This window comes from Canis aureus, chromosome 1, assembly GCF_053574225.1.
Source record: "Canis aureus isolate CA01 chromosome 1, VMU_Caureus_v.1.0, whole genome shotgun sequence".
In the NCBI taxonomy this organism is placed as follows: domain Eukaryota; kingdom Metazoa; phylum Chordata; class Mammalia; order Carnivora; family Canidae; genus Canis; species Canis aureus.
The window spans coordinates 90,020,598-90,048,174 of NC_135611.1; the positions used below are offsets into that span (position 1 = coordinate 90,020,598).

The 27,577-nt window shown below is 41.7% G+C and overlaps 1 protein-coding gene across 4 annotated transcripts in view; it reads left to right on the forward strand.

Annotated features, from left to right (window-relative positions):
- Positions 1-27,577, forward strand: part of DOCK8 (dedicator of cytokinesis 8) — a 229,918-nt gene that overhangs the window by 168,527 nt on the left and 33,814 nt on the right. For all 4 annotated transcript variants that reach the window (XM_077908265.1, XM_077908274.1, XM_077908284.1 and 1 more), the window contains 9 exons: positions 4,072-4,227; positions 6,466-6,605; positions 12,284-12,453; positions 17,150-17,295; positions 19,174-19,356; positions 19,728-19,860; positions 20,842-20,929; positions 25,051-25,147; positions 26,521-26,655. In XM_077908265.1, the coding sequence (XP_077764391.1) occupies positions 4,072-4,227; positions 6,466-6,605; positions 12,284-12,453; positions 17,150-17,295; positions 19,174-19,356; positions 19,728-19,860; positions 20,842-20,929; positions 25,051-25,147; positions 26,521-26,655 (1,248 nt within the window). The remainder of the gene's footprint in view (positions 1-4,071; positions 4,228-6,465; positions 6,606-12,283; positions 12,454-17,149; positions 17,296-19,173; positions 19,357-19,727; positions 19,861-20,841; positions 20,930-25,050; positions 25,148-26,520; positions 26,656-27,577) is intronic.

Genomic DNA, 27,577 nt, shown 5'->3' on the forward strand with positions numbered 1-27,577 from the left:
CTCAGAGGAGCCTGACTCACATTTGGTGAAGGAGAGAATCTTCATCACTCATGGACACTCTTCATTACCAAAAGGCAAACAAGGCAGTCCAAAGGAGATGTCCGCCTGCCCCACAGAGGCACTTTATAATTTTCTCTTTTGCTTTCCTTTCTTCTCTCTCTCTCTCTGTTTTCAGTCTTTTCCTTTTCTTTTAAGTTAGGCTGTGTTTCTGATTTACCCTCTCTTTCTTCCTTTTTTCCGTGTCAGCTTCTGGAGAGCCTCAGACTTGGAATTTGGAGACCTGTGTTCTAATTCCAGTGATGCCATTAAACTAGTCTGTGATTTGGGCAGTTTAACATTTGCATCAGTAGCTCTTTCATCTGCAAAAAGCCAGAGCTGAGTTAGATTTATTCAGGCTTTAACATTTTGATTCTATGGTCTGCTTGCAGTGACGTCTGTGGATATTGTTTAGCATAATTAGTGTAGCGCTCAGGCCTGAAGTGGTAACTGACTGTAGTCAGTGGTGATTCCATTCATTAATCCCAGCTATCTAGAGACAGTATGAACATCATACTTGAGCCAAGTTATAGTCTTCCAAAATCCTTGGATTTTATCATTTTGCATACCCTCATTCAAACACCCTATCTTGTTTTCTGCTTTATGGCAAAGAGTATGATTTTAGCCTTTTTTAAATAGTCACTCACAATAGACAAAAAACCTAGCTTTTCTTTCTTTCTTTTTTTTTTTTTTGAGGAAAATGCTTGTTTCCACTGAGTTTATTACTAATATAAAAAATGTTAAAAAGAAAAAAAATTCATTCTCAAATTTCCAACGACTCTCATCCTTCCCTCTTGCCCACACAACTCCTGACCCATTTCCTCAGGGTTACTGCAAAACTGAACCTGTTTGCGGCCATTTTCACAGAAAACAACCAGTACCAGGGATGTAGGGAAGAAGGTTAGATGAAGGCGACAGTTCCATCCAGGTTCCACCCAAGGGTAGGCCAGGTGGAAATTCACAGAATTCAGACAAAAGGGCTGGTAGCCTCACAATGACGTACTCTAACTAAAGTGGTCTGGAGAGGAGATAGGATAGCCCATAAGAGACTTTAGAGGACATCTCATGGGCTTGGTCAAACCCCGAAAAACCGACACCAGGAGGATGGGGAAACCAGGGAGGCAGTCTTGCAGAAAGTTTCACAATTCTCTCATGTTGGGAGGTGTGGAGAGTCTAGAGGGCATCAAGAGCCTCATTCATGTTGGCAGAAAAACTTACTCTAGTGTTGGGAAGTCACAATGATGCCTTGGACACTGAAAAAGGCTATGTATGAGGGGATGCACAGTTTCACAAAGCATAGTGATCACAGACCAGAGCGGTGGGGATCATGCTACTGATGCAAGATCTACAAAATCCAAAAGCAGGGAGAGTGGCCTTTCAGGGAGTAACTCTGCCCAGTCATCTGTACTTCACCCCAAACTGGTGAGTTTCACAAAGCAACTGGCAATTTTAGGGGTAGGGTTTGTCACATAAAAAGGACTTAAAACAAGCAGCTAGAAGGTAATGGTAGGAAACTGCTCCAGGGCTCTTAGGAACTGAGAGCAGTACCGAGAGCTGGGTGGGCAGATGCATAAGAAACAGCACCAAAGATACTTCCTGTTCAGCAGTCAATAGGTGAAGGGGAAGAGGATCCAGGAGGCAGTTGAAGAGAGCAAAGGTGGGGTCCTGAAGGCGAGTCTCTGGAGGCTGGATCAGAAGAAAGGCCATACGCTGGGCACCAGTGATGAAACACAACTCTGGACCCCAAATTGGGGAGGTGGCAGATGGGGGTGGGTGTCACTGACTGAGGGTGCTGGGTGGAACAGCCTCACAGTAGCCGTCACAGGGCCACAGGGAAGTATATGGCCGCTAGGTCAGAGGGCTCCTTCCAGCCTGGATGGGAAGGCAGAGTCTCACAGAGGAGGTCCATTGACGCCTGGGTGGTAGAAGGCACAGAGGTCCTCATATCGACAGTGGCCCTTTTTGGCAAAGTGTCGGCAGACAGGGCAGTTGGATTTGTCTTCCATAACTTGGGGGCCATCCTTTGGCGGGCAGGTATTTTTGATAAGAGACCAACTTTTGAGCCTTCGGGGATTTCACAAAGAGCAGGTCTCCAGGATCACAAGGCGGCGCTAAACCACTGAGCCACCCGGGCTGCCCTAGATGTCACTTTTAATGTGCCACTTAATTAATACCCATCCCTTGAGTAGTGACACTGAGACCACTACCCTGGGTCCTGACCTTTGCGGAGGATGTTTCTAGAACCGCATCTTACTCGTTTCTAGCCATCACCAGAAATATTTTTTGAAATTTCTGTCTTTGGGACATCTGGATGGCTCAGTGGTTGGGCATCTGCCTTTGGCTCAGGGCATGATCCCGGATTCCTGGGATCGAGTCCCAGGTCGGGCTCCTTGCATGGAGCCTGCTTCTTCTCCTTCGTGCTTGTGTCTCTGCCTCTCTTTCTGTGTCTTTCATGAATAAATACAATCTTTTTTTTTTTTTTAATTTCTGTCTTTAATGAAATCTCAAGGGACCTATTTAAGACCTATACTGTGGCCTTCTTTCAGGCACAAATATCTTTTGCTTTTGCGTTCTGACTGGTTTGATCCCAAACCAGTCAGAATATAGGCCTTTAATTAGAAACTCTTGGTGAGTGACCATTAAGTGAGGGACACGAGATTGAGTTCTAATCAGTTGAGTTTGCTGGTGGCTCCATTTGTCCAAAGTCAGTGGCCATCAAGACACATAGACAAAGAGCACAGGTTCTGGTAACTGTTCCTACACAAAAGTTTACACATGTTTTATTTTTTACATAATACATAACGGTATTCATTTGTGTTAAGTTAAAGTCTAACTACAGATTGATTAATCCTATTAGGCAGAATGACCCACAACACAATGGCTTCTCCAAAAATGGCCCAAAATATGCTGCTGATTTAAATTATGTCATTTATAAAACTGCTCTCAAAATGCATAAAGAGGAGGCATGTCTGTTCACAAGGATGAGATGCTTGGTTTCCCTCGCTGGGGCACGAGGGTGTTTATGATGATATATCAAGAGGCTCAAGGTCCGTCATAGTCCTCCTTTCCCTACTTTGCCTTGAAAGAAGCTGCCTCTGAGTCATAGCCCATAAAGTCTGGGTCTTCATTGTCACCTTACCTGAGGGAAGCAAATGATCTCTTTTATTTTGTTATTGTTGCTAGTTTTTCATTGCTTATTACACAGTTGGTTTGTTTTTGTTTAATTTTTTTAATTGAAGTAAAATTAATTACAATATTAATTTCAAGCATACAACATAATGATTCAATAATTCTGTACATTATTAGTGCTCACCACAACAAGTATAGTCTCCACTATACAATGTTACTGCAGCATCATTGACTGTTTTCCTCATGCTGTACTTTGCATGGTTTGGTTGTTTGAGGAAAGACTTTTCCTCATAACTCTTCCAGCTTTCTCTTTCTTTCTCCTCCCCTTCCTCTCGTCTTACTTTGGGGCAAACTCAGCAACTTTTTTGCAGGGAATACATACTTTCCTCAGTAATAAGATGCCTTTATCTAGGGAACTGGTCTGAGCACTCCCCATCTGAAGTCTTTAATTAGAAACTACAAAAGAACAGTTGTGGTGTTAGAATCACCCAGTCATATTCCATTAGTTTTGTGTGGCCCCATATGGGGTCAGCTCCGTTCATTTAGCTTCTCAGACACAGTGGCGTTTTTGTGAAATTAATGATATTATGTTACACTGAAGACATACCCCCAGAATATTTGCAACACAGGTTTGCCACAGGGTGATAGATTTGACAAGGGTGGGGGTTGGGTCAAGAATCCACCTTTTGGACTGCTGTTAGGCTAGAATTATTAAAGGGAACAGTAATGTGTGAAAACCCATTGGGCCTCCCTGTAATATAGAGCTTTCCATCCATTGCACTGTCCCATTAATTTTTATTAAATTGTTTGTCTTAATCTGGAGAGAGTAGATTTTTGTATCTGCCAACTTCAACTCCATTTGTTTTATAATAAACACATCTTTCCTGTTTTCATTTTTCTTCCCAGCTGTCAGCCAAGCTCAACAACCTTCCAACGCTCATTTCCATGAGGCTGGAGTTTCTGAGAATCCTCTGCAGCCATGAGCATTACCTCAATCTGAACCTCTTCTTTATGAATGCTGATACTGCTCCAGCATCCCCCTGCCCCTCCATCTCCTCCCAGGTGATCAGCTACTGAAAGAATTCCTCAAGCTATTTCATTTAATTAGTTTAGTCTTTTATTACTATAAAGGTTGATCTTATTAATTAAAAGGAAAATCAAGATATTCACATTGGATCAGTTGGTCCAGATACACACAAGTATGGTACCAAAGTTGCACTAACTGATCATTTACAAGCTACAGGATTGGTTTCTTCCTAGGCTCAAGGGTCCCACCTGAGGCCAGGAAGAGCAAGGAGTCCATATGCATTATGAAAATTTAGAAATTCATAGGAAAGTCACATAGCTTCCTTTGGCATCAGTCATCTTCCCATGTTAGGTGGAAAGTGAGCATCTTCTTTGCTCATTCCTTTTCCTGAACCCTAGAACTATAAAATTTCTGAAATTGTGTATTCCTTTATATTAATTCCAAAATGATCTACTAGTGATTTTTAACACCTGTATTATGTCTTTGAGCTGTCCTAGAACTTTCTAATGATACTGTTATAAAATGGATTTGGGTGTAAGACGAGTCCATCTTGAATTATACTACAGATAATTTAGTTCTTGAAGCACTAAAAAGACCTTGTCATAAACTAATCCACAGTCTCTTTTATAGAGAATGTATTTCTAATGAGTCTTGTTCTTTATCTGCCACAAAAAAATAATGCTTATATAGTGTTTAGAAACAAGGCTCTGACTGACATAGCCAATCTTTTTTTGTAGCAATTTCTCACAGGTTAGGGTCAGCGGGACCCAGATTCTACTGGATGTTAAGAGGTATTATACAAATACAGAATTCCAGAGTCAAATAAGTTTTGAAAACCCTGTGTTAACAGGTTTGCTTGCAGTAAGCCACCCAAGAATCTCTAATTGGTTAGTGTAAATTGTAAATACCCAAAGGGTGGAGGAGAAAAGTATTTAATAAGCATTGATTCCCAAAGTTATTTAACTATTGGAAACCTGTTTTTTCTTCCATAGATTTCTCAAGAGATAGTGCCCTCTAGAAAAACTTGAAGGAAATGCTGTTTTACAATCACATTCCATTTATAGGTGACAAATCAGAGGCTCAGGGCAGCCCAGCAAGATTAGTTTCTATTTTTGTTGGAGATCCCTTGATACTAACACAAAAGTGAAGGTTTGTCTTACCAATTAAAAAAAAAAAAGAAAACTCAGCCATTTATGTCAGGTGACATGAGGCAGTTGTCAGCCACATGACCATCTCAGTGTGAATTGGGGAGGATCTGGTTTACAGCAGCAGTTCCAAATGTGCTAATTTTGCCCTGGGTCCTCTGCCACAGTTCCCTTCTGACTGCCCCAGGGAATTAGCAAACCCAGGGCAAGGCCCAGCCCCACCCAGCTGTAAAGGATTTCCAAAGTCACTTTAGATTCCTTTAGTGCAATACGATGTATATCCCCAAGATAACACAGGAAATGTCTAGGACTGGTAAGTCTGACACTTCCTGCCTGATACCACTGCTGGTTCCAGCCAGTTGAATTCAGGCAGTGTGTGCAAGCCATACTCGGAAGTGTAGCCGAGCAAACTGGGGCCTCTAGTAAGGGAGGCAGCTTGTAGGAGAGGAATTGCCAGCTCAAAGCCACAGCAAGGGACACAGTCCCCGATTCTCTATCCACATGATATCCTTGGACTTTAATCTTGGCTTCTGAACTGGGGTGGGGGAGTATCAGTCATTTTGTGAGAGACCCCGGGGGCTTTATTTTCATCTTTCCCAATTGACAGTTCTCGGTCTGTTGTAAAAGGAAATCAGAGTGACCACTGGAAGCAGGGCCCCCACCTGGGGAATATCACTGGGAAGTGCTTACAAAGCCTCCCCCCTGGAAGCACCATGCCCTCCATAGACACTGGCCAATGTGATTTTAATTCCAGTTCTTGTTACTCATGGAACTGCTCCTTGCATTTCTTTCTGTTGTAATTTAAATTCAATTAATTAACATATAATGTAAATTATTTGTGTTCAATTATTTGTATTACTTTCATTCAGTTAATTAACACATAATGTTAATTATCTGTACATAATGTTACTGGTTTCAGAGGTAGCGTTCAGTGATTCATCAGTGTTATATCACACCCAGTGCTCATAACATCACGTGCCCTCCTTCACGTCCATCATCCCATTACCCCAGCCCCCTAGCCTCTCAGCCCCCTCAGCCCCCCAGCCTCCCAGCCCCCTCAGCCCCTCACCCCAAACCCTCAGTTTGTTTCCTATGATTAAGAGTCTCTTATGGTTTGCATTTCTATAGAATTCTAGCTCCTGCTCCAGTTTCCAGGACCAGAAGATTGCCAGCATGTTTGATCTGACTCCCGAGTACCGTCAGCAGCACTTCCTCACTGGACTTCTCTTTACTGAACTGGCTGCTGCCCTGGATGCTGAAGGAGAAGGGTATGTTGCTGGCATGTAAATTGGAATACAAAGCAAAAAGCCCACAAAAAACAAAAGGGTTTCGCAATCCAGCCTCTCTTACTTGGTGAAAAACTCTACCATTCACCAGTTCTGAAGAGTGGAAGCATCCGTATGTTGAGAAAAAGGTGCTGATAGGAACGTGGAAAGGCATGAGGGACAGAGAGAAACTATAAACTGGCTTTTTCCAGCCACTTATTCATTGAAAGAAATGAATTTCAATTTCAGCAGGCTTCCCAGGGATGCTTTGATTAGTGAACTTAGGAACAAAGCCATTTATAAATTCTGCCCCAGGTGATCCGTGTATACACAGAGGCAGCAGCAAGATGCCACTTGGCTTAATGTTGACAAAGGAAGCCAAACTGATGGGAAGGCAGTCACCCAGTGTCTAGATTAGGTTTCTTGCAGAGAGACCTTCCTAGGCTAAAAGAGACGCCCCAGGTCCAGGACTTAGAAATCCTCTCACCTTTTATAAGCCTGGGCATGTGGTAGTATCCAGTCTCGAAGTCCAGGGACAGGGATGGAGCTGGACCACCCCTTCTTCTTTCCTTCTCTCTCTCTGTTCCTGAGCCATAGGATTAGAAAACCACCATCTGCCCAATTAGATGGAAGGAGACAATGCGTTCCAAATTATACATCACATTCAACAGTTACCAAATGGCTACCATGGGGCAGACATCTATCAGAGATATATCAGTGCACAGAACAAAGTTCCCTGCCCCCAAAGAACTCACCATTCAGAGACTCACATCCAAAGATCATTAGGATTGGAAGATAATCAGACTCAGCCCTTTCGGTGTTCAGGTTAGGCACAAAGGATTGAAGGAGCTTGCCCAAAGTCACTTAGCAGAACCACATCTAGAGCCAGGGTCTCCTGAGTCCTTTTCCAGGGTGTTCTCTCCCTGGAAAACCTCTTCCTACAACTCCTCTCATCTTACCTTGTCTGCTTAAGAAGCTTCTGGAATAAAGTATCTGATTAGTGACAGTGATGCTATATGTTACAGATATTTGTCTAATTGGAAGTTTTCAAGTTTTCTCTTAAGTGCTTGTAATTTAGTGAAGGAAACAATGACCAGAGCACCTTTGGCTTATGTGAACTGCACTCACAAACATATCCTAAGCACTTTGTCCATACTGCTGTCGGCCAGATGAATGTCTGTCTCTGCCTCCTGGGAGGTCAGTGTGGAAACCAAATGTTCTTCAATCTAAATTCTGCCTCTTTCTAGAAATCCATGTCCTGAGGGCATCCTTAGAGAGCTTCAATCTCATCTTCTCTCAAACCTAACTGCACTCCTCTCAATTTTCTCAGTAGAACTTTCTACCTGATAACTAACATAAATTTCCATAGCAACACAAAGTGCCCTGATCCATATGGTGTTAAGAATGAGGTTGGAGCACAAAAAAAGTCACCTTCAGGGACAAACACACACACACACACACACACATGCACACGCTTTTGCTTAATTGTACTTTGCTAGCACTGATCCACATGATTTCTGAAAGTACTCGTATTTACATTAGCAGAAGTTTCTAATTTCCATTTCCCTTCTAGTGAGATATCAAGGGAAACCGGCCTGCCATCTATTTTGATTCCTCATGAAATTGTTGCTGTTATTTTACTAGCAACAGAGTAGAGTATGTTCAGAGGTCATCGAGCAATTATGTTCAGGCAGGTGGGTACATTCTTCAAACACACACACATATACACACAGCACCTTTTCTACCCCCTAGAGGGTAGCTAATTAAGAGTGTCTCTCCTTTGGCAACACAATAATCCCTGATTTCTGGGTTGTCAGTTACTCCCCTGGAAATTCATTAGAAATACTGTCACATACTTATTAGTGACTTTACCATGTGGGCTAAAACCTCAGAAAAATCTCTTTAATAGTACTTCCTCTTCATCAGTACTTCATTTTGCTGCCAAGACAATTAAGAGACTCACCAACACCTGCCCATATGAAGGGCAAGGGCCAGTGGGACATGTCTCAGTATTTGGAATTCTGAAAGGAGCCATGGCTCCAGTTTCTAATGGGTCTCCTTGGAACACCCTCCCCCTTAACTGGCGGTGCCCACGAGTGTCCACAGATCATCAAATCCACAGTGTTTTGCAAGCATGTGAAAATTAGCATCTTTGTGTTATGCTACCAAATGTTTAAATAATTAATTCTAATCCTTCATATGCTCTTCCAAAAAATAAAGGGACACAACACTTTCCAAATCATTCTATGAGGTTGTTATCTATTATCCTGATACCAAAAACAGACAAAAGAAATCACAAGAAAAGTGCACACTAATATGACTATAGACCAAAATATCCTCAACAAAATACTAGAAAATTGAATTTAACAACATATAAAAAGGATTATACACTGTAGCAAGATTGGTTTAACATCTGAAAATCAATTAATAAAACACACTACATGCATAGAATAAAGGATGAAACCCATTCAGTCATCTCAATAGATGAAGAAAAAGATTTTGACAAAATCTAATACCCTTTCTTGAAAAGCACTCAACAAATCCTATAGGAATATAAGAGCATTTCCTCAACCTGATAAAGGGCATCTATGAAAAACCCACAGCTAACCTCATACTTATTAGTGGAAGACTGATTGCTTTCCTTCTTTCTCTTTCTTTTTTTTTTTTTTTTTTTCTTTTTTGATTGCTTTCCTTCTAAGGCCAGGAACAAGATTAAGAATATCCACTCTCGTTACTTCTGTTTTATTCGTTATTGTACTAGAAGCCCTATCCAGAGCAAGTAGGCAAGAAAATGAGATAAAGACACCCATATTGGGAAGGAAGAAGTAAAACTATCTCTGTTCACAAATGACATGATTTATTTATAGAAAATCCTGTGGAACCCACTAAAAACCTATTAAAGTTAATAAATGTGTTCAGCAAGGTTGTAAGATATGAGATTGATACACAAAAATCTATTATATTTCCATATACTTGTGACAAACAATGTGGAATGAAATTAAGAAAACTTCTCCATTTAAAATAGCTCCAAAAAATAACAAAAATCTTAGGACTAGATTTTTTAAACAAAAGAAGTATAAGTTTTTGTACACCAAAAACTATAAAACACTTTGGAAGGAAATAGAGCTAAACAAGTGGAGACTCTTGACATATTCTTGGATCAGAAGACTTAATATTGTTAAGATGGCAATACTCCCCAAAAAGCCCTACAAGTTCAGTGCACCACCTCTCAAAATTCCAGCTGGCTTCTTTGCAGATATTGCTAAGCTGATCCTGAGTCATATGAAAATTCAAGATAGCCAAAGATAGCCAAAACAGTCTTGAAAAAAAAAATACAATTGGAGGACTCACATTTCCTGATTTCAAAACCTACTACAAAGCAATAGTAGTGCTTCTGCCATAAAGACAGACATATCGATCAATGCAATTGAATTAGGAGTCTGAAAATATATCCTCACATTTATAGTCAATTGACTTTTGGCAAGGGTGCCAAAACCATTCAAGGGGGAAAAAGTAGTGTTTTTAACAGATGGTGCTAGCACAACTGGGTATCCACATGCAAAAGAATGAAGTTAGGTCCCCATCTCACACCATATGCACAAGTTAACTCAAAATGGTCAAAGACCTCAATGTAAGTGCTGAAACTATAAGACTCTTAGATGAAATCATGCAGATGATCTTCATGAAATAGGATTAGGCAATGACTTCTTAGACCTGACACCAGAAAGGCAAAATAAAAGAAAAAAATAGCTGAGTTAGACTTCTTGAAAGTGAGAACATGTGTGCTATATAGGACACTATCAAGAAAATGAAAAGAGAGTGCACAGAATGGGAGAAAGTATCTGCATATCATAGATCTAATAGGGGATTTGTGCCTATTATTTTTTAAAGATTTAGTTTTTTATTTTATAAAGATAGAATGTGTGTGTGCACATAGTGGGAGGGGTAGAAGGAGAGGGACAGAGGGAATCCCAAGCAGACTCCCCCACTGAGCATGGAGCCCGACATCCAGCTTGATCTCATGACTTATGAGATCATGACCTGAGCCAAAATCATGAGTTGGAGGTTTAAATGACTGAGCCACCCAGGCGCCCCTCTCTTTATATAATTTTTAAATCTCACAACTCAATAACAAAAAGACAAATAACTCCCATTTTTTAAAAGGCAAGAATCAGCACCAAAGAAGAGATGACCAATAAGCACAGAAAAAAAAAAAATCAACATCATTAACCATCAGGAAAATAAATGCATATCAAAACCAGACAAATTCCCCTTCTCTCTTAGTTCTTTCAGGCAACTGTAATGAAAATACCATAGCCCAGGTGGCTTATAAACAACAGACATTTATTTATCACAGTTCTAGAGTCTGGGAAGCCCAAGATCCAAGGTGCTGGTAGATTAAGTGTCTGATGAGGACCCATTTCCAATTCATAGATGGCCATCTTCTTGCTGTATTCTTACATGGCAGAAGGGCAGGGGGGCAAGGGAACTCTCTAGGGTCTTTTATAAGGGCATTAGTCCCATGCATGAGGATTCCACTCTCATGACTTCATCCCCTCCCAAAGGCCTTTCTTCCTAATACCATCACACTAGGATTACATTTAAACATACGAATTTTAGAAGGACACAAACATTCAGTCCATGGCACCTTCATACCCACTAGGATGGCTGTAATAAAAAGATAAATATTAACTAGTGTTGACAGAGAGAAAATGGAAACTTTTCAGGTGTGGGGGTGATGTAAAATGGTGTAGCCACAGTTGGAAACAGTTTGGTGGTGGATGCATGGTGGTGATTAAGCATCTCACTGCAGTTCAGGGCATGATCTCAGGGTCCTGGGATCAAGCCCTGAGTCAAGCTCTACACTCTCTCTTTCTCCCTCTCCTTCTGCCCCTCCCCCTGCTCGTGCTTTCTCTCTCTCAAATAAATAAATCTTAAAAAAAAAAAAAAAAAAAAAAGGAAAGGAAATAAAACAGTTTGGTGGTTCCTCTAAAGGTCAAACATAGAGTTACATAAAATCCAGTAATTCTACTCTGAGGTATGAAGTAAACTCCGTATCCAAGAGAAGTAAGCTTATGTCCACACAGAAACTTTTACACAAATATTCAAAGCAACATTGATAATTCATAATAGTGAAAATAATCCAAATGTCCATCAGTTGATGAATGAGTAATTAAAATGTGATCTGGAGTTCCTGGGTGGCTCAGTCTGTTAAGCGTCCGACTCTTGATTTCACCTCAGGTCATGATCTCAGGGTCCTGAGATCAAGCCCCATGTTGGGCTCTGCGCTGAGCATGGAACCTGCCTGGGATTCTCTCTCTCTCCCTCTGCCCCTCTCCCCCACCTCACAACCTCTCTCTCTCTTTCTAAAAATAAAATATCTAAAAATAAATAAATAAAAATAAAATATCTGTCCACACAATGGAATATTACTCAACAATAAAAAAGAACAAAGTACTGAATGTTACAATATGATGGACTTTTGAAACATCATGATAACAGCAGACCCAGGACCAGAACACAAGCAATCTGTTTCTGGATTCTAGATACTTCTACCCTCTTTTGCTTGGTTTTCACATGTTACCCCAATGTTCAGGAGTGTTCTGACTCCTCCTTATTTAAGAGCATTTTGGTCAATCTCCCTTCACCATAACATCTAACTTTCTGTGTTGTATCGATAGGATCAGCAAAGTGCAAAGGAAGGCGATTAGTGCCATCCATAGCCTTCTGAGCTCTCACGACCTGGACCCACGCTGTGTCAAACCAGAAGTGAAGGTCAAAATCGCTGCCCTCTACCTGCCTTTGGTTGGTATCATTTTGGATGCTTTGCCACAACTCTATGACTTTACAGGTAACGATGCCTCTGTGTCCTTTGGATTGGTGGGGGCCCCTGCCAGATGCTCTACTGGCATGAAGTTTCTGTTATTAGCTCTAATGCTGATATGTTTGTGTGAGCGGTTTTCCACAGCAGTGGTCTCCAGACCTTTTTCACATAGATTCCAATGAGTTTTTGGGTTTGGGAAGGTTTGGGGATTTTTTGTTTTGTTTTTTTTCTTTTTTTTAGGTTTGGGGTTTTTTTTTTTTTTTTTTTTGGAGGGGTCCCAATAAGGTTTTCATTTGTTTTTTAAAGGACTATAGTCATATAGTATGTTTTTCATTTAGAAATTATTCATTATTCATTCACTCATCTGCTGATGTATGATGAACTTTGTAGACCGTATATCACAAAAGATGAAATATTAACAGAATTACTCCCTGGGGAGATCACCATTCTAAGGCATTGAAATAAAGGTGTTCCTTCTCTTTTCTCTTATGAATGGCTTAGGAAAGAAGCAGACTCAAATGATCCTAAACAATTTTTTCAATGTAAAAAAAGTATCATGGTGTGGGGACACCTGGGTGGCTCAGCGGTTGAGCTTCTGCCTTCGACACAGGACGTGGTCCAGGGTCTGGGGATTGTGTCCCACATCAGGCTCCCCCTGAGGAGCCTGCTTCTCCCTCTGCCTATGTTTCTCTCTCTGTGTGTCTCTCATGAATAATAAATAAATTTTAAAAATATATATCATGATGATGTGGCACCTGGGTGGCTCAATTGGTTAAGCATCCAACTCTTGATCTTGGCTCAGATCATGATCTCAGGGTCGTGAGATGGAGCCCTGAGTCGGGCTCTGTGCTGAGCATGGGGCCTACCTGGGATTCTCTCTCTCCCTCTCCTTCTGCCCCTCCCAACTTGAACTCACTCTCTCTCAAAAAAAACCCAAACAAACAAACAAACAAACAAACAAAAAACAACCAAAAACATACGGCGTCTTCAAACTTAGGAAATTCTACCAGGGCAGAGGAATTTTGCTTTTGGCCCTAAGAGGTTGATTTTGGGGTTGGAAGTCAGTATCTCTCATTTTTCAGCAAGAGGAAAGGATAAGTTGTCTTAATGGAGTTTGTGTACCTCCTGAGTTTATTCACATATTACAATGTGGATTAGAGCCTTGGACAGATCTTGATGCCTGTGGGGTGGAAGTATTTGCAAAATTTTACTAAATATTCTCTCCCCAACAACACAACCTAGCCACCGCCAAGATCGCTAACAACTAAAACAAATCTAGTGATGATGAGTTGGAAAGTCCGATCCCCCACCAATCCCTATAGGGGGAATGTAGATGAACAGAAAATGGGTAAGGGATGTACAGAAGCAAGCATGGCCCGGGGGGTGAGCATTCTCTGGTAGTGCCTGACTGGAGCCCAGATTGAGAACAGAGCTGTCTTCAAGATTTTTTTTTAAAGATTTTATTTATTTATTCATGAGAGACACACAGAGAGAGGCAGAGACACAGACAGAGGGAGAAGCAGGCTCCCTGCAGGGAGCCCGATGTGGGACTCGATCCCAGGACCCCGGGATCACGACCCGAGCTGAAGGCAGATGCTCAACCACTTAGTCACCCAGGTGCCCCAAGAATGTAATCCAGAGCACAGCAGACGACCTGCAGACCATTTCCAGAATTTTGCTGAAAGTTTCTAGAAAGTTTCATTTAAATACCTATGACTCATTTGTTCCCAAAACGGGGAACCACTTTAGCACACATTCTCCTAAATTTCCTTGTTGATGAGGATTTTCCACATCAGTCACTTTGGATTAGAGCTTCTCTTCTCAGTACTTGGCCTCCGAGCCTTTTAAATCTCAGTGGTTTCTCAATGTATGACATTGACCTTTATAGTCATGATGTACCTGACAAGTGGAAAAACAGTGAAAGTATTCTATTATTTGAGGTGATATAGCGCATCTATTACATATGGAATCCTTTGATACACTAAGAAGAATATAGTTTCTAATTTTTTATTTTTTTTAAGATTTTATGTATTCATGAGAGACATAGAAAAAGAGGCAGACATAGCCAGAGGAAAAAGCAGGCTCCCTGCAGGGAGCCCGATGCGGGACTTGATCCCAGGACCCCGGGATCACGACCTGAGCCAAAGGCAGATGCCCAACCACTGACCCACTGCAGTGCCACAGAGTATTTTTTTTTAAAAGATACAGCTGAATTCAAATTCCAGCCCATTTATTGCTACATGTGACGTTTGAAAAATTCTTCAGCCTTTCAATGCCTTCCCTCCCCTTTCCTCAACTGTAAAAATGTGGTAACAATGACTACATCTTAGGGTTGAGATAAGGATGAAATGAGAGATCTTCTACAAAGGCATTTTATGTGGCAACTGTTTATATTCCTCTGTCTTTTATAACCATGACCCTGTGCATATTTAGGAGAAGTAAGAATGCATCCTCAAATTAATCCTAATAATGTTATCAGATCTTACATAATTGCCACATGCTATTCACTTTACCATTGTTTAAAAACTCTGTTGTCTTTAAATGCAAATAGTGAGCTATTATTTTTAAAAACAGTTCTAAAATTATTTGAGTTCTGTTTTCAGAATTTTAGCAGAAGGAAATACCGTTTGCAATCTGATTTTTCTGAAAAACTGAAGATCTGAATACAATGTTCACAAGCATGACAAGATATGAGTTGGTTTTTTTTTTTTTTTAAAGATTTTATTTATTTATTCATGAGAGACACAGAGAGGCAGAGACATAGGCAGAGGGAGAAGCAGGGTCCCTGCGGGGAGCCTGATGCGGGACTTGATCCCAGGACTCCAGGATCATGACCTGAGCCAAAGGCAGACACTCAACCACTGAGCCACCCAGACATCCCGAGATACGAGTTTTTAATGAATCCATCAGTAGCAAGTGATACACTTTGCTAAGAAAGTGCTTAAGCAAAAACTTTGTGTGTGATTAGTAGTATTCTAAAAAACCAACCTTTTAAGTTATGGGTCCTTTTTTTGTTTGCACACATCTAGACCTACATATAAACATAGGTATGTCTATGTTATATAGAGAAAATAAAGTAACATTCATTTCAGACATTTAAAATTCAATACGTTATTGACAAATTCATGACATTAGCTTGTTATTTTATAAAGAACCAATTAGTTCTGTAATTATGGGTTCCTTTCTCTATGGCCATTATTTAAAATATATGAATAGAGTAAAAAATATTATATTACACACTTTATAAAAGTTAGTGAAATTAATATTAATATTAAATATTTAAAAAGTTATTTAATATTATATTTCAGGAAAGTGTTATGAAAGCTTTGAAAATTTTATTTTTACTATTTGAAAAACCAATTTCTAGCTGAATCTTTTGCTGTGCATTTTGTCTCATTTTTTAAGCCTGCCTGCTTTTTCCTAGAGATGATGGTAGGAGTTTAGCAATAATGCTAGACATCAGGTTTTAGTTTTTGTTTTTAAGATTTATTTACTTATTTGAAAGAGAGAGAGAGAGAGAGAGAGAGTCAGGAGGAAGGACTGAGGGAGAAAAAGAGAATTTCAAGCCCGCTCCCTGCTGAGCACAGAACCTGATGCAGGGCTTGATTTCAAGCCCCTGAGATCATGATCTGAGCTGAAATCAAGAGTCAGACGCCTAGCTGACTGAGCCACCCAGGCACCCCACTAAACATCAGGCTTTATATTACTGTGCTGACTTTAGTGACTAACGAGTATCAAGTCCCTTCATAGGTATTGGGTTGGAGATATAGGGAAATGCTGTTTTTGGCTTCATATCAGCAAAGATTTTTTTTAAAGACTTTTAAAGAGCAGCTTTAGGGGGCACCTGGGTGGATCAGCAGTTGAGCATCTGCCTTTGGCTCAGGTCATGATCCTGGGGTCTTGGGATCAAGTTCCGCATCAGGCTCCCCACAGGGAGCCTTCTTCTCCCTCTACCTATGCCTCTGCCTCTCTCTCTCTCTCTCTCTCTCTCTCTATGTCTCTCATGAATAAATAAAATCTAAAAAATAAAAATAAAAAAATAAAGAGCAGCTTTATGTTCACAAAAAAATCGAACAGAATGTATAGAGATTTCCCAGATGCTCCTTGCCCCCACATATACACAGCACCCCATGTTGTCAGCACTAGAGGCGCACACTGGTTACAGTTGATGAACCTATAGGAACACATCATTATCACCCAAAGTCCAAGGTTTACATTAGGGTTCACTCCTGGGATGGTAAATTCTATGGGTTTGGACAAATATATAATGATATGGATCCATCATTATGGTATCCAGAGTCGTGTCTCTACCCTAAAATTCCTCTGTGCTTTGCCTGGCCATCCCTCTCTCCCTCAACCCTCTGCAACCACCGAACTTTTTACTGTATTTTGTAGTTTTGCTTTTTCCAGAATGTCACGGAGTTGGAATCATATACTATGTAGCTTTTTCAGATTGATTTCTTTTACTTAGCCTACATTTAAGGTTCCTCCATGTCTTTTCCATGGCTTGACAGCTCATTTCTTTTTAGTGCTGAATCATATCCATTGTCTGGATGTACTACAGTTTATCCATTCATCTACTGAAGGATAATCTTGCTTGCTTCCACATTTTAGCCATTAGAAATGAGCAGTTTTTTATGTGGGCATAAATTTTCAATTCCTTACATACCAAGAAGCACTATTGCTGGATTGTATGGTGAGGCCAATGATGCTTTCATTACAGTTGCAGATGCTCGTAGTGGAAAAAATCGTGCCAATGGCTCAGATGAAGAACAAGAAGGGACCAGTGCAATTAACCAGAATGTGGCGCTGGCCATAGCTGGAAATAATTTTAATTTGAAGACAAGTGGAGCAATGCTTTCTTCCTTGGTATGTTGGTGCACCCTTCTCTGGTTTATATTTTGTCTTGTGTCTTGTCACATCTTCTGATGGGCTTGTTCTTCGATCTCCCTACCAGAACCCAGAGTTGTATAAAGGCAGGCTGTGCAATTCCTGCCTCTTTGCTCCATCCTGAAAGGCATCAGCATGATGCTAGCAGTTGAGAAGGGAGATGGCCCAGATGAGGTAGCACAGGGACAGACAGTTCTGGCTGCAAAGGTAGATCAAATCCAGGCAGTCTCAATGGTGCCTGAGTTCAAGAACACCAGAAAGAGGTGAACTTGGGATATCTGAGGTCAGCACTCAGAAGATCAAACCAAGCCTCCCTCAGGTGGGAGGCTCGAGCTGTGTTGATTCTGTGTTTGTCATTCACACTATGTTTGCCTCCAAAGAGATGATTGAAGGGCCCAGTTGCTTGGGGTGAGTACTTCTTAGGCAAAAGGCTTCAGCTTTTCCGAGTCCGCAGGAAGCCTAAGCAGAGTTGTATAGTCCTGTCATTTTGCCCAGACTGAGCTTAAAAGAGTGAATCTTCCAGGAATACAGTGTCTGATGCTCTTGAGGTGAGAACTCTGTTCCCAGATGAGCTCTGACTCTTCCTTTGGCAGACAGTGACGGCACCGCATCGCCCAGCATAATTTAACTTTGCATTTCAGTGTAGGGGGTATAACTACTGAGAACTCCACTCAATTCTCTCCTGGAATCTAGACCCAAGTACCATCTCTGCTGGGTGGCTTTCCTCTTTTCCCTCCAGCACCTAGCAAGCCCCCACCCTCAGGACCCCCCTGGACCCCGGAAGGGCTGGCAGACGGGGCTGTAAGAAAGAGAAAAGATATTTGAGCAGTGACATCATTAATCATCCTGCAGTTTGAGAAATATTGTATTTTATGACCTCCTCCACCATTGAAACATGTAAAGTTAGCTGCCCAAGGCGCTGTATGCCTTTGACATTGTTATTTGGCCCAAAGGGCACATGCTCAGATGCCCAAAGTTCACCATTGGGGGGATCCTCCCTGGGAAGTTATTGCTAAGGTTTTCCTATCTTCTTGTCACCATACTCAGAAAAACTGAACTAATTTCATAAGCCCTATCATTTCCATCCCAACCCAACATTTCCCTCGCATACTCACAAATAGGCGATTTCACATTCCATTGGGTATTAGCTACACTGCATGAACCAAGGGTGCAGCCACATATTGTTCTTTGTCCTGATTTGATGAGTAAAAGAAAGTACGGTCAGCCCTCAAAAACAAACACTTGGGACAGAGGTATTAGAACAAATAGCCTGAGCCCCCACACCTGACCCCCAGGAAAGCATAAATTGTGATTGAAGCCCCAGCATGGAGGACCCCGCTAAATTAGGGATTGGATTAATTTACTGAACACTTCATGGCCCTTGTACTAGACTTCGGACTGTGACAAAAAAGCTAACTCTTGAGCAGGTAAGATATTTCTGGAGCCTAGCTAGTCCTGTTCTTTGCTCTGAGTTCAACTCTCTGGTGTCCAGCTGGAAGGAGAAATACTTGGAATCTTAGCAGCTTAGAAGCCCCATTGCAGCCATTGAAACTGGGGGCCTGGCCTGGTCAAGGCAGGACAGGCCACCAGACCACACTGCTCCAGAGCCAGAGTGCCCACAGTACATGGCCGAGAGCCTGGCCCAGACACTGCCCAACACAAACCCCTTGGCTGAGGACCTCAGCTCGGGGAACACAGGTACCTGTGCCAGGAAAGGCCTAGTTCCTGGAAACAGTTCCCCAGCTAGGGAAGAAGTGTAATGCCTGTATTCTAAGAGCTTAGCATCCCCTAAGCTTTTGGGGTTCCCATGGCTCTACTCCTTCCCTGGCGTCCATCTCGCCATCTGCCTCTTTGCAGCCCTACAAGCAGTACAACCTGCTGAATGCCGACATGACCCGCAACCTCATGATCTGCTTCCTCTGGATCATGAAAAACGCTGACCAGAGCCTCATCAGGAAGTGGATCGCCGACCTGCCATCCATGCAACTCAACAGGATCTTAGATCTCCTTTTCATCTGTGTCTCATGCTTCGAGTACAAAGTGAGTGCGAGGTGGCTCAGCCTTACACCAGCCCTTAGCTCTCCAGTTCAGGTTGATCTTGCTGCTGCTCCCATTTGCTTGGGAATGGAGGCATTATTCGTTTTTCTTACTTCTGTATTGAAATCCGTAACCTATTTGCATTCTAGAGCATTCTAGAAATGGTCATTTCTCAGGGGAAAGATCTCTACCTTCTGCAGAGAGAGCCCCATTCTCATTCACAGTATTTCAGCCGTAGGATCCCCAAACAGCATCTTCGTGTGGCACATGTCCACACTGGTGGCTGTTCCCCACTGAGTATTGTGTTTTGAGGATTCTCCCCATGGACAGAGATCTCACCACACTAAACATCCTTCTGCCTCTGTCCTGTCCAGGGAAAGCAGAGTTCTGACAAAGTCAGTACCCAAGTCCTGCAGAAGTCAAGGGATGTCAAGGCCAGGCTGGAAGAGGCTTTGCTCCGCGGGGAAGGTGCCAGGGGGGAGATGATGCGGCGCTGCCGGGCTCCAGGTGTGATGGCTTTGTCCTTCTGTGCTCTCTGTCAGCAAGTTTTACACCCCTTGTGAAGCAACATGTCCTCACAGCACGAGTACACATACCATCGCTTTCTTAAGATGTTAGGAGAATAGAGACAAGCAGGCTCTAGGATTCTGTGCATGAAGCATGGAACGTTCCCTGTGTGCTTGCAAGGGAAAGCTACTGTCTTGAGATCACAGGAACCCTGGAAATGTCCCCCAGTGCATCTTCCATTGAAAACTTGTCAAATGTACAGGTCTCACCCTGTGAGGGATGTGAGTCACAGGGTAAATGGAATGTGGGTTCCTCAAGGTTGAAGCCTCTCCACAGGGTATTGGCCTTGTCTTTGTGGAGCACACACGAGACGCTGGATAATTCTGGTTCCAAAATCATCTCCCCAAATCATTCAGGGCATTTTTAGAATACAACTGATTTCTCGCCGGTGGCGTCAGAGTGTTTCGGGCCTCCTGGGACCCTGCCAGGAATGATCTCAAAAAGGCTGAACTCACTGCTGTAGAACAGAGTGAAGTGCTCAGACACGCTCAGTCTAGTCACTGTGCTTAAAGTCAGAGTGACTGCTCGTCCTATGCGATGGGACACATGGCTGGGAACTTGAAAGGAGCTCAGCATTTTCAGTGGGGGGTGGGGGTGGGCACCCTCAGTTAACACCCACACACTCCTCTTCAGTAATTCACTGAGAACCCCAGTTTCATCAGAACTCTCTACTCATGACACATGGGCTCCGCAAGGCTCCAGAAAGGCAATGGTCCTAAAGCTGTGGGCTGTCAGTCAAAGAGCAGGTGGCCGGGGCTGGGTGCTGGGCTGAGTCACATCTCCCACTGCCCTCCGATATGGGCCCTAATTAGCCGGAGACACGGCGCTGAGTCCACTCCACTGAGCTTGTTACGGAACTTCTGGTTATCTTAGAGGGCTTCATGCTAATCAAATTCCTCTCATGCATTTCTTAACTCCTAGGGAATGACCGATTTCCAGGCCTCAGTGAAAATTTGAGATGGAGGAAGGAGCAGACACATTGGCGGCAAGCTAATGAGAAGCAAGATAAGTGAGTCACTCAGCAACTTTGTGCCACTTTTACCGAAAGTTCAAAACTCTTTTTTTCCCAGGCTACTTGTGTTACTGAAACAACTACATCCTTCTAAGGGTAAGAAAACGAAACATCATTATCTGTGTAAATTCGCTTCATCCAGGGACTCAGGATAATCAGAGGTATAAGGAGTTATGATTTACAGCTCTTGAAACTTTATCACATTGATAAGCATTTAAAGAAAACCAATATTTCGCAATCTCAGATTGCTTGACCAAAGCTGCTGGTGGGGACAGGACAGGGCACCCAAGACCATATAGTTCAAGTTCATATTTCCCTTCTAGACACATGTACAAAGTGTGTAGTCAGAGATATTTATGTCAGTTATTACTCATTTTAAAAAGAACGGAAATGTTCTAAGTGCTCAAGAATAGGAAACTATGTAAGGAAATGTTAGGTTGGTATTAAAATTTCATGACGTGGGGCATGCTTAGGAAATGATGTTAAATGAGCAAAAGCAGGATAGACACTTGATTTTGGAGTAGAATCTTAAGTCTCTAACTACATAAGGGAAATACTTTTTAAGACTAGTAGGAAATTTACCAAATTATTATCAGTGGTTTTCCTTGGATGGTTCTCTTTAGATGTTGAAGTAGTCGATGTTTTCTTCTTTATACTTTGCTGTGTTTCCTACAATGGGTATGTGTATTATTCTCTATATACACACACATATACACAGATATATACATATAAGCACGTATCTATACATACCCATAACGAATGCTATTATCAGCAAAAAAATATTAAAAAATGAAAGAAAAAATCCTGCTGCTTGGTTTGCAAGATATGAGATATATTTGTGTAAGAATTTGAATATATAAGGACATGAGACTAAACATGTTGAACAGACCGCTCCTGTCTGCTGTTCCTCTTCACAGCAGATAGCTCCATGAATCTCAGGGTCCACTGAGCAAAACAGTATATGGTCACAGACACTGCCCCACACCTGACAAGGTGGAGTTAGCATATCTCCATGGGGTAGGAAACACCCATCCCAAGGGTAGAGCAGACTTGGAAACTGTTTCATGAGTAAATACAGTTACTGTCTCTGCTGTCACCACAAGAATGCATCATTCTAGTCAACTTATGGGACCTTTGAGAGTCAAATTTATTTTAAAACGTTAAGGAGACAAATATATTTTTATTATAGATGTTACTGAGAAAGCCCAGTTATTACTCTTACTAGTCATATCCATTCTATTTTATTCTTGCTCTGAGTTCCCTGAACTAGTGTTTAAGATATTTGGCACTAAGAATCCGTAAATTCTAGTTCAGGCAACAAGCCCTCTATTTTCCCCAAAAACAGAATGAAAGAAATGTGCATGTAATTATGTGCTACAGAACAGCTTAGGGGTTAGAGGCCATTTACTCTCTGAGTTGGGGAGAAGAGCCTAACCAGATGTGTTTGGCCTGGGCTGTGTAAATTGATGTTTTGGAAACTGAGAAACCTTCCCCTTTTGCTTGCAGAAATAACACCACACTGAGCCTTTCTGTGCGGGGCTTCCCTGTACTCCCCATTCAGCTCCCAGCCCTGAGCTACATCGTGGGCTGCTCATTGTAGGGCTAGAAATCCACCTTTGCAGATTGTCAAGGGTGATGTGGGGTTTTCTGTTTTATTTTTCAAAAGAAACCATGGTAAAATTATAACTCCTCCATTTAGCTATTTGGAAAACTTTTTGTAATTAAATAGTGGCATCCTCCACCTTTTTCTCTCAGATCATTTTTCAATGATTTTGGCTCTGTTTCTTTGTAGAGCAATAATTTTCAATCAGGCTATCCATTAGAATCACCAGGGGAGCTTTTAAAGCTCCCAGTGCTCATTAATGTACCCCAGGCCAATTAATTCAGAACTTCTAGCACTAGGACCCAGAAATCAGTATTTGGTAAAACTCCCTAGGCTATGCCGTTGTGCAGTTAGTCCAGTTTTAGAACCAGTGTGTTATGGGACTGGCTGGTGGGCTTTCCAAAAACTAAGATTAGTGGCAGTCATAGTTGCATGAAAATATAAATGTACTTAATACCACTGAACCACCTTGGTGGCTCAGTTGGTTAAGCACCTGATGCCTTTGGCTCAGGTCAGGATCCTGGAGTGCTCAGATTGAGCCCTGAGTCAGGCTTCCTGCTCAGCGGGGGGGAGTCTGCTTCTCCCTCTCTCTCTGCCCCTCCCCCGTTCCTGTTCTCTCTCTCTCTCTCTCTCTCTCTCTCTCTCTCTCTCTCAAATAAATAAATAAAATCTTTATTAAAAATAGTTAATATGGGAAATTTTATATGTATGTTACCACAACTGGAAAACTTTGAAAACAAAAATGAAAACCAGATAGAGATCTGCATTGTCCAATACAGTAGCCACATTGGTACTATAAGTAAAACATATCGGCCAGATTTTGACGATTTAGCACCAGTGAAGGAATCTATAAGATCTCATGAGTAATCTTTATAATGATTATACATTGACAGCTTTTTTTTCTATATTGGGTTAAATAAAAGTCTTTCATTTAATATCACCTGTTTCTTTTTGCTTGCTTAAGTGTGGCTACTACAAAATAGAAAATGGTATTTGTGTTCCTTATTATGTTTTTGTTGCACAGCACTGCTCAAAATCTCAATCTACCAATACTTTTTTTAAAAATAGCTTTTATATTTCACTTTTCTTTTTTTTATATATTTCACTTCTCTTACACAAATATTACCACTTGCAGAATGAGAAGCAGTGTAGAGCACCTTGGCACCAGAGAGCCTGTTCTACGCTTGAAAACATTTAAAACACAAGGAAATACTCATTCTGAGCCCTCGGTAGTGTATAAGCGGTAGCAGGGTTCCCACTGTTGGGTGAAGGGGAATTAAGAACAGCTTAAGTGGTGATCTGGGCTTATATATAAGCAGTGGCAGGGCTCCCACTGTTGGGTGAAGGGGAATTAAGGACAGGCCTCTGGGGCATCTTGGGAAAATGAATTCTTCACACTTCTTGTCTATGGCCCTACCATCCTGAACGGCCCCAATCTTGTCTGAATTCTTCACACTTCCCTTTTCTGGCCACTAAATAAATAAATACATACATACATACATACATACATACATACATACATTTATTTATTTATTTAGATTTATTTATTTACTCAGAGAGAGAGAGAGAAAGGCAGAGACACAGGCAGAGGGAGATGCAGGCTCCATGCAGGAAGCCCGATGTGGGACTCGATTCCGGGTCTCCAGGATCACACCCCAGGCTGCAGGAGACGCCAAACCGCTACGCCACCGGGGCTGCCCCTGGCCACTAAATTTAGATGATACAAAATATCCCTTTCCAGTTTCACTTAGGTTTTATGAGAAACCGTGAACTAGTGCCTGAAACGTTCTGGTTACTCAAAATGGAAACCTCATTGAGAAGTAGCACTAGGCAATATCCCATTCCCTCCCATTCCCTAGTGGGTGATAACCTCAATATCCAGCAGCAAGACATTAGATGACCTGCCCTGCAAGAATGTGACTTTGCTGTCCACTGGAAGAAAAAAAAAAAAAACAAAAGGTCCACACTTGACTGGGCAGCCTCTGGGTGGTCTTTGGGAAGTCAAGAGATTGACTCTACCCTGCCCCAGTTAAGAGGCACCACCCTTTCCTAATCCAGCAGTAGTGTTGTTTGCCAAATTCAGATCCCACCCGCCCTCCCCTTGGCCTGTGGCAGAGGCTTCCCTTGACTCAGATCTAGAGATGGTTCTCACACATGAAATACAGGAATGGCCCAAGGCTTCACACAGCAATCGGATTGGCTAGCCTCATTGCAAGCAGCAACCAATAATTGCATTTCTGCCCATTTTGTTATTTCTGTAACTGTCATCATTATTCATCATAGTGGGGCTGCAGATGACCTGGAGACTTGACCTGGAAAATCTTTTTAACCAGACTCTAATCTTGGAAAGATTGCCCTGCAATCTTTTGTTACCTGTGGCCAGCTCTTTGTTCTTACCTCAGGATTGGCTATTCAGAATGTTTCTTTACACCTTGATGCACAGATTGCCATCGTTGGAATATGGCCAGGTTTGATATGCTCTTTAATTTAACTTCTTTTTTTTTTTTTTTCTTAGAACAAAGGCAGAGTTAGATCAAGAAGCCTTGATCAGTGGCAACCTGGCTACAGAAGCAAATTTAATCATTCTGGATATGCAAGAGAACATTATCCAGGTGAGGACAACATATACCTGATCTGTTCAACATGAATATGTTTACTAGAGGAGTTTAATAAGGAATTCTTTATAGATAATCATGAAAGTGGTAAATGTGATTCCTAAATGCCCTTTTTTTTTTTTTTTTTACTATTTACAATAGTGTTCACCTTACAAATTCCAGAGATACTGAACATTCTTCTGACTTCTTTGACTTACTCCTCACTTAGGTTCTTGACAAGCTGACCCTCATAGTTAAATCTGCCACGTGTGTATCAATTTTATAACATAGATGGTGGGCTTATGGTTGATTATCTAGAATAGGGATGGTAGCTAGGATTTTTGTTTTGTTTTTCGCTTTTTGACAAGTCAACTCCAGTTGAATTATGGTGATGTCTAGTATGGGAGCTAAGATTTTGACTGGACCAGGTTTTTAAAAAAAAAAAAAGTGCTAAGTCTGAATAATGAGGTCTACTTTGGACATAGATTGGTGAAGGAAAGTCACTTGTACCATGAATTTGCCATCCCCGCTGCAGAAAAGTATGGAACCACTGTGAGCTTTGCAGTAATACCACTTACCATGCTAATTTTATCTCCTAAATGAATGTTTCCAAAATTCCCAGGAAGTCTAGGTGATCATGGATTTTTGGCTAACCTGAGCAATGTATCCCTCCATGTTAACAGCAAGAAATCACTGATTCGGGTAGATCCAGTGTTGCTCGGAGCTAGGAAAAGAGATATTGTTGAAACACAGGGAAACCTTAGTTATCCTACTTTTGAGCAGTCTAACATCAAAGTCATTATTATAGAAAAATAAAGACAAGAAGTATGTGGTATCTTTGAGATCTTAAATTCTTGGCATTATACTGATTGTATCTCTATCCTTCACTGCTTTGGCTGCCATATACCTAATAGTCCTCAAAATGTCCCCCCCCCCCCAAAGAAATGGCACTTGTTTGTCATTATCTTTGGTGGTATTAGTCTTGCTGTTTTATTTAGAAACATTGCTGCTACCAAGCAGCCCCTTTTGTACTGGGAGATCCATAGTTGTGTTTTGAAGCCCACAAAGAAAGCCATGTCTTCTATACAAAGAAAGAACATTCCAAGAGCTGTTAATTGGGATGGAGGGAGGTGTGCATTATAACTGAATTTAGCAGCCCAGAATTGGGCATAAATCCCAAAGCATCTGGGATCTTTTGGAAATAGGTCTTTAGCTGTCATGGTAATAGATAATGCGTGTGGTGGCTTCCCAAACCCTTAAGATCTTAGGCTAAAGAGATGGAACCTAAGCACCACTGCGCTAATTGTCAAGAGTGCCTACTTATGTCTTCACCCCTCAGCCCCCTGGCACTGCACAGGGATTCAGTGATACTCTTCTTCCATTCCCCCCAGGCAAGCTCGGCTCTGGACTGTAAAGACAGCCTGCTGGGAGGTGTTCTAAAGGTCCTGGTAAATTCTCTGAGCTGTGATCAGAGCACCACCTACCTGACTCACTGCTTTGCAACCCTCCGGGCTCTCATTGCCAAGGTAAATATAGGATGCTTGTCTTCATACTCCTGATTAAGAGCTGACAGTCTCATCTGGCTTCACACTTCTCCCTTCGGGTAGGCCAAAAACCCACATAGCATGGGATTAGGGGACATCAGGGTGAAGGTTCTAAGTCTCCCTAGGAATAAAGCAGATGCCCTGATTTTTTGAGAAGTTATCGTTGAAAGGAACAATGATGACTCTCACACTTGGAAGGTGGCCACAACTATAGAGATTTGACATTGCCACTCACTGGGACATGAGAGCAGAAACAACTGAGCACCCTTACCTTTCACTCTTTTAAATAGCGCATCTAGGTGAGATTCATGTCCTAAACATGACACCCCTTAGTATGTCTTGCCAAGTGTCATGTCATAAAATGACAGAAGATTTAGAAGTAAATTTCTCATAGCCTGAAGAATATAGACTTTCCTTACAAAAAATGGTCTAATGTGGTTTATTTTCTCCCCCTTGATTGGAAAAATCTCAGTTGGCACTTTTTTAATGGAATCTTTTACATTTTTTTAAGGTTTATTTATTTATTTAAGCAACCACTACACTCAGCATGGGGCTCAAATTCACAACCTCGAGATCAAGAGTTGCTTGCTTCTCCTATGGAGCCAACCAGGAGCCCCAGGATTTTTTTTACATTTGGAAAGTAGAATTCTTCTACTCTCCCCTATCAGGATGATTTTCTCTTTGTTAGTTGCCAGAAATTTCCAGGGGACTCAGTAAACTCAGGATAATCCTTTCAGGGATATGACTTTGTCTGTAAATGCAGCCTGGCTAACAATGCAGTGAATTCTGCAGGCCGAATCTTTGTTGTGTGGTTCATAATTATATCTGAAGTCGACTCCGTTGCTTCAATTCATCTTCTGACTCAAGGAGCTCATTATCTTTATGGAGCAATGCATGAACTCTT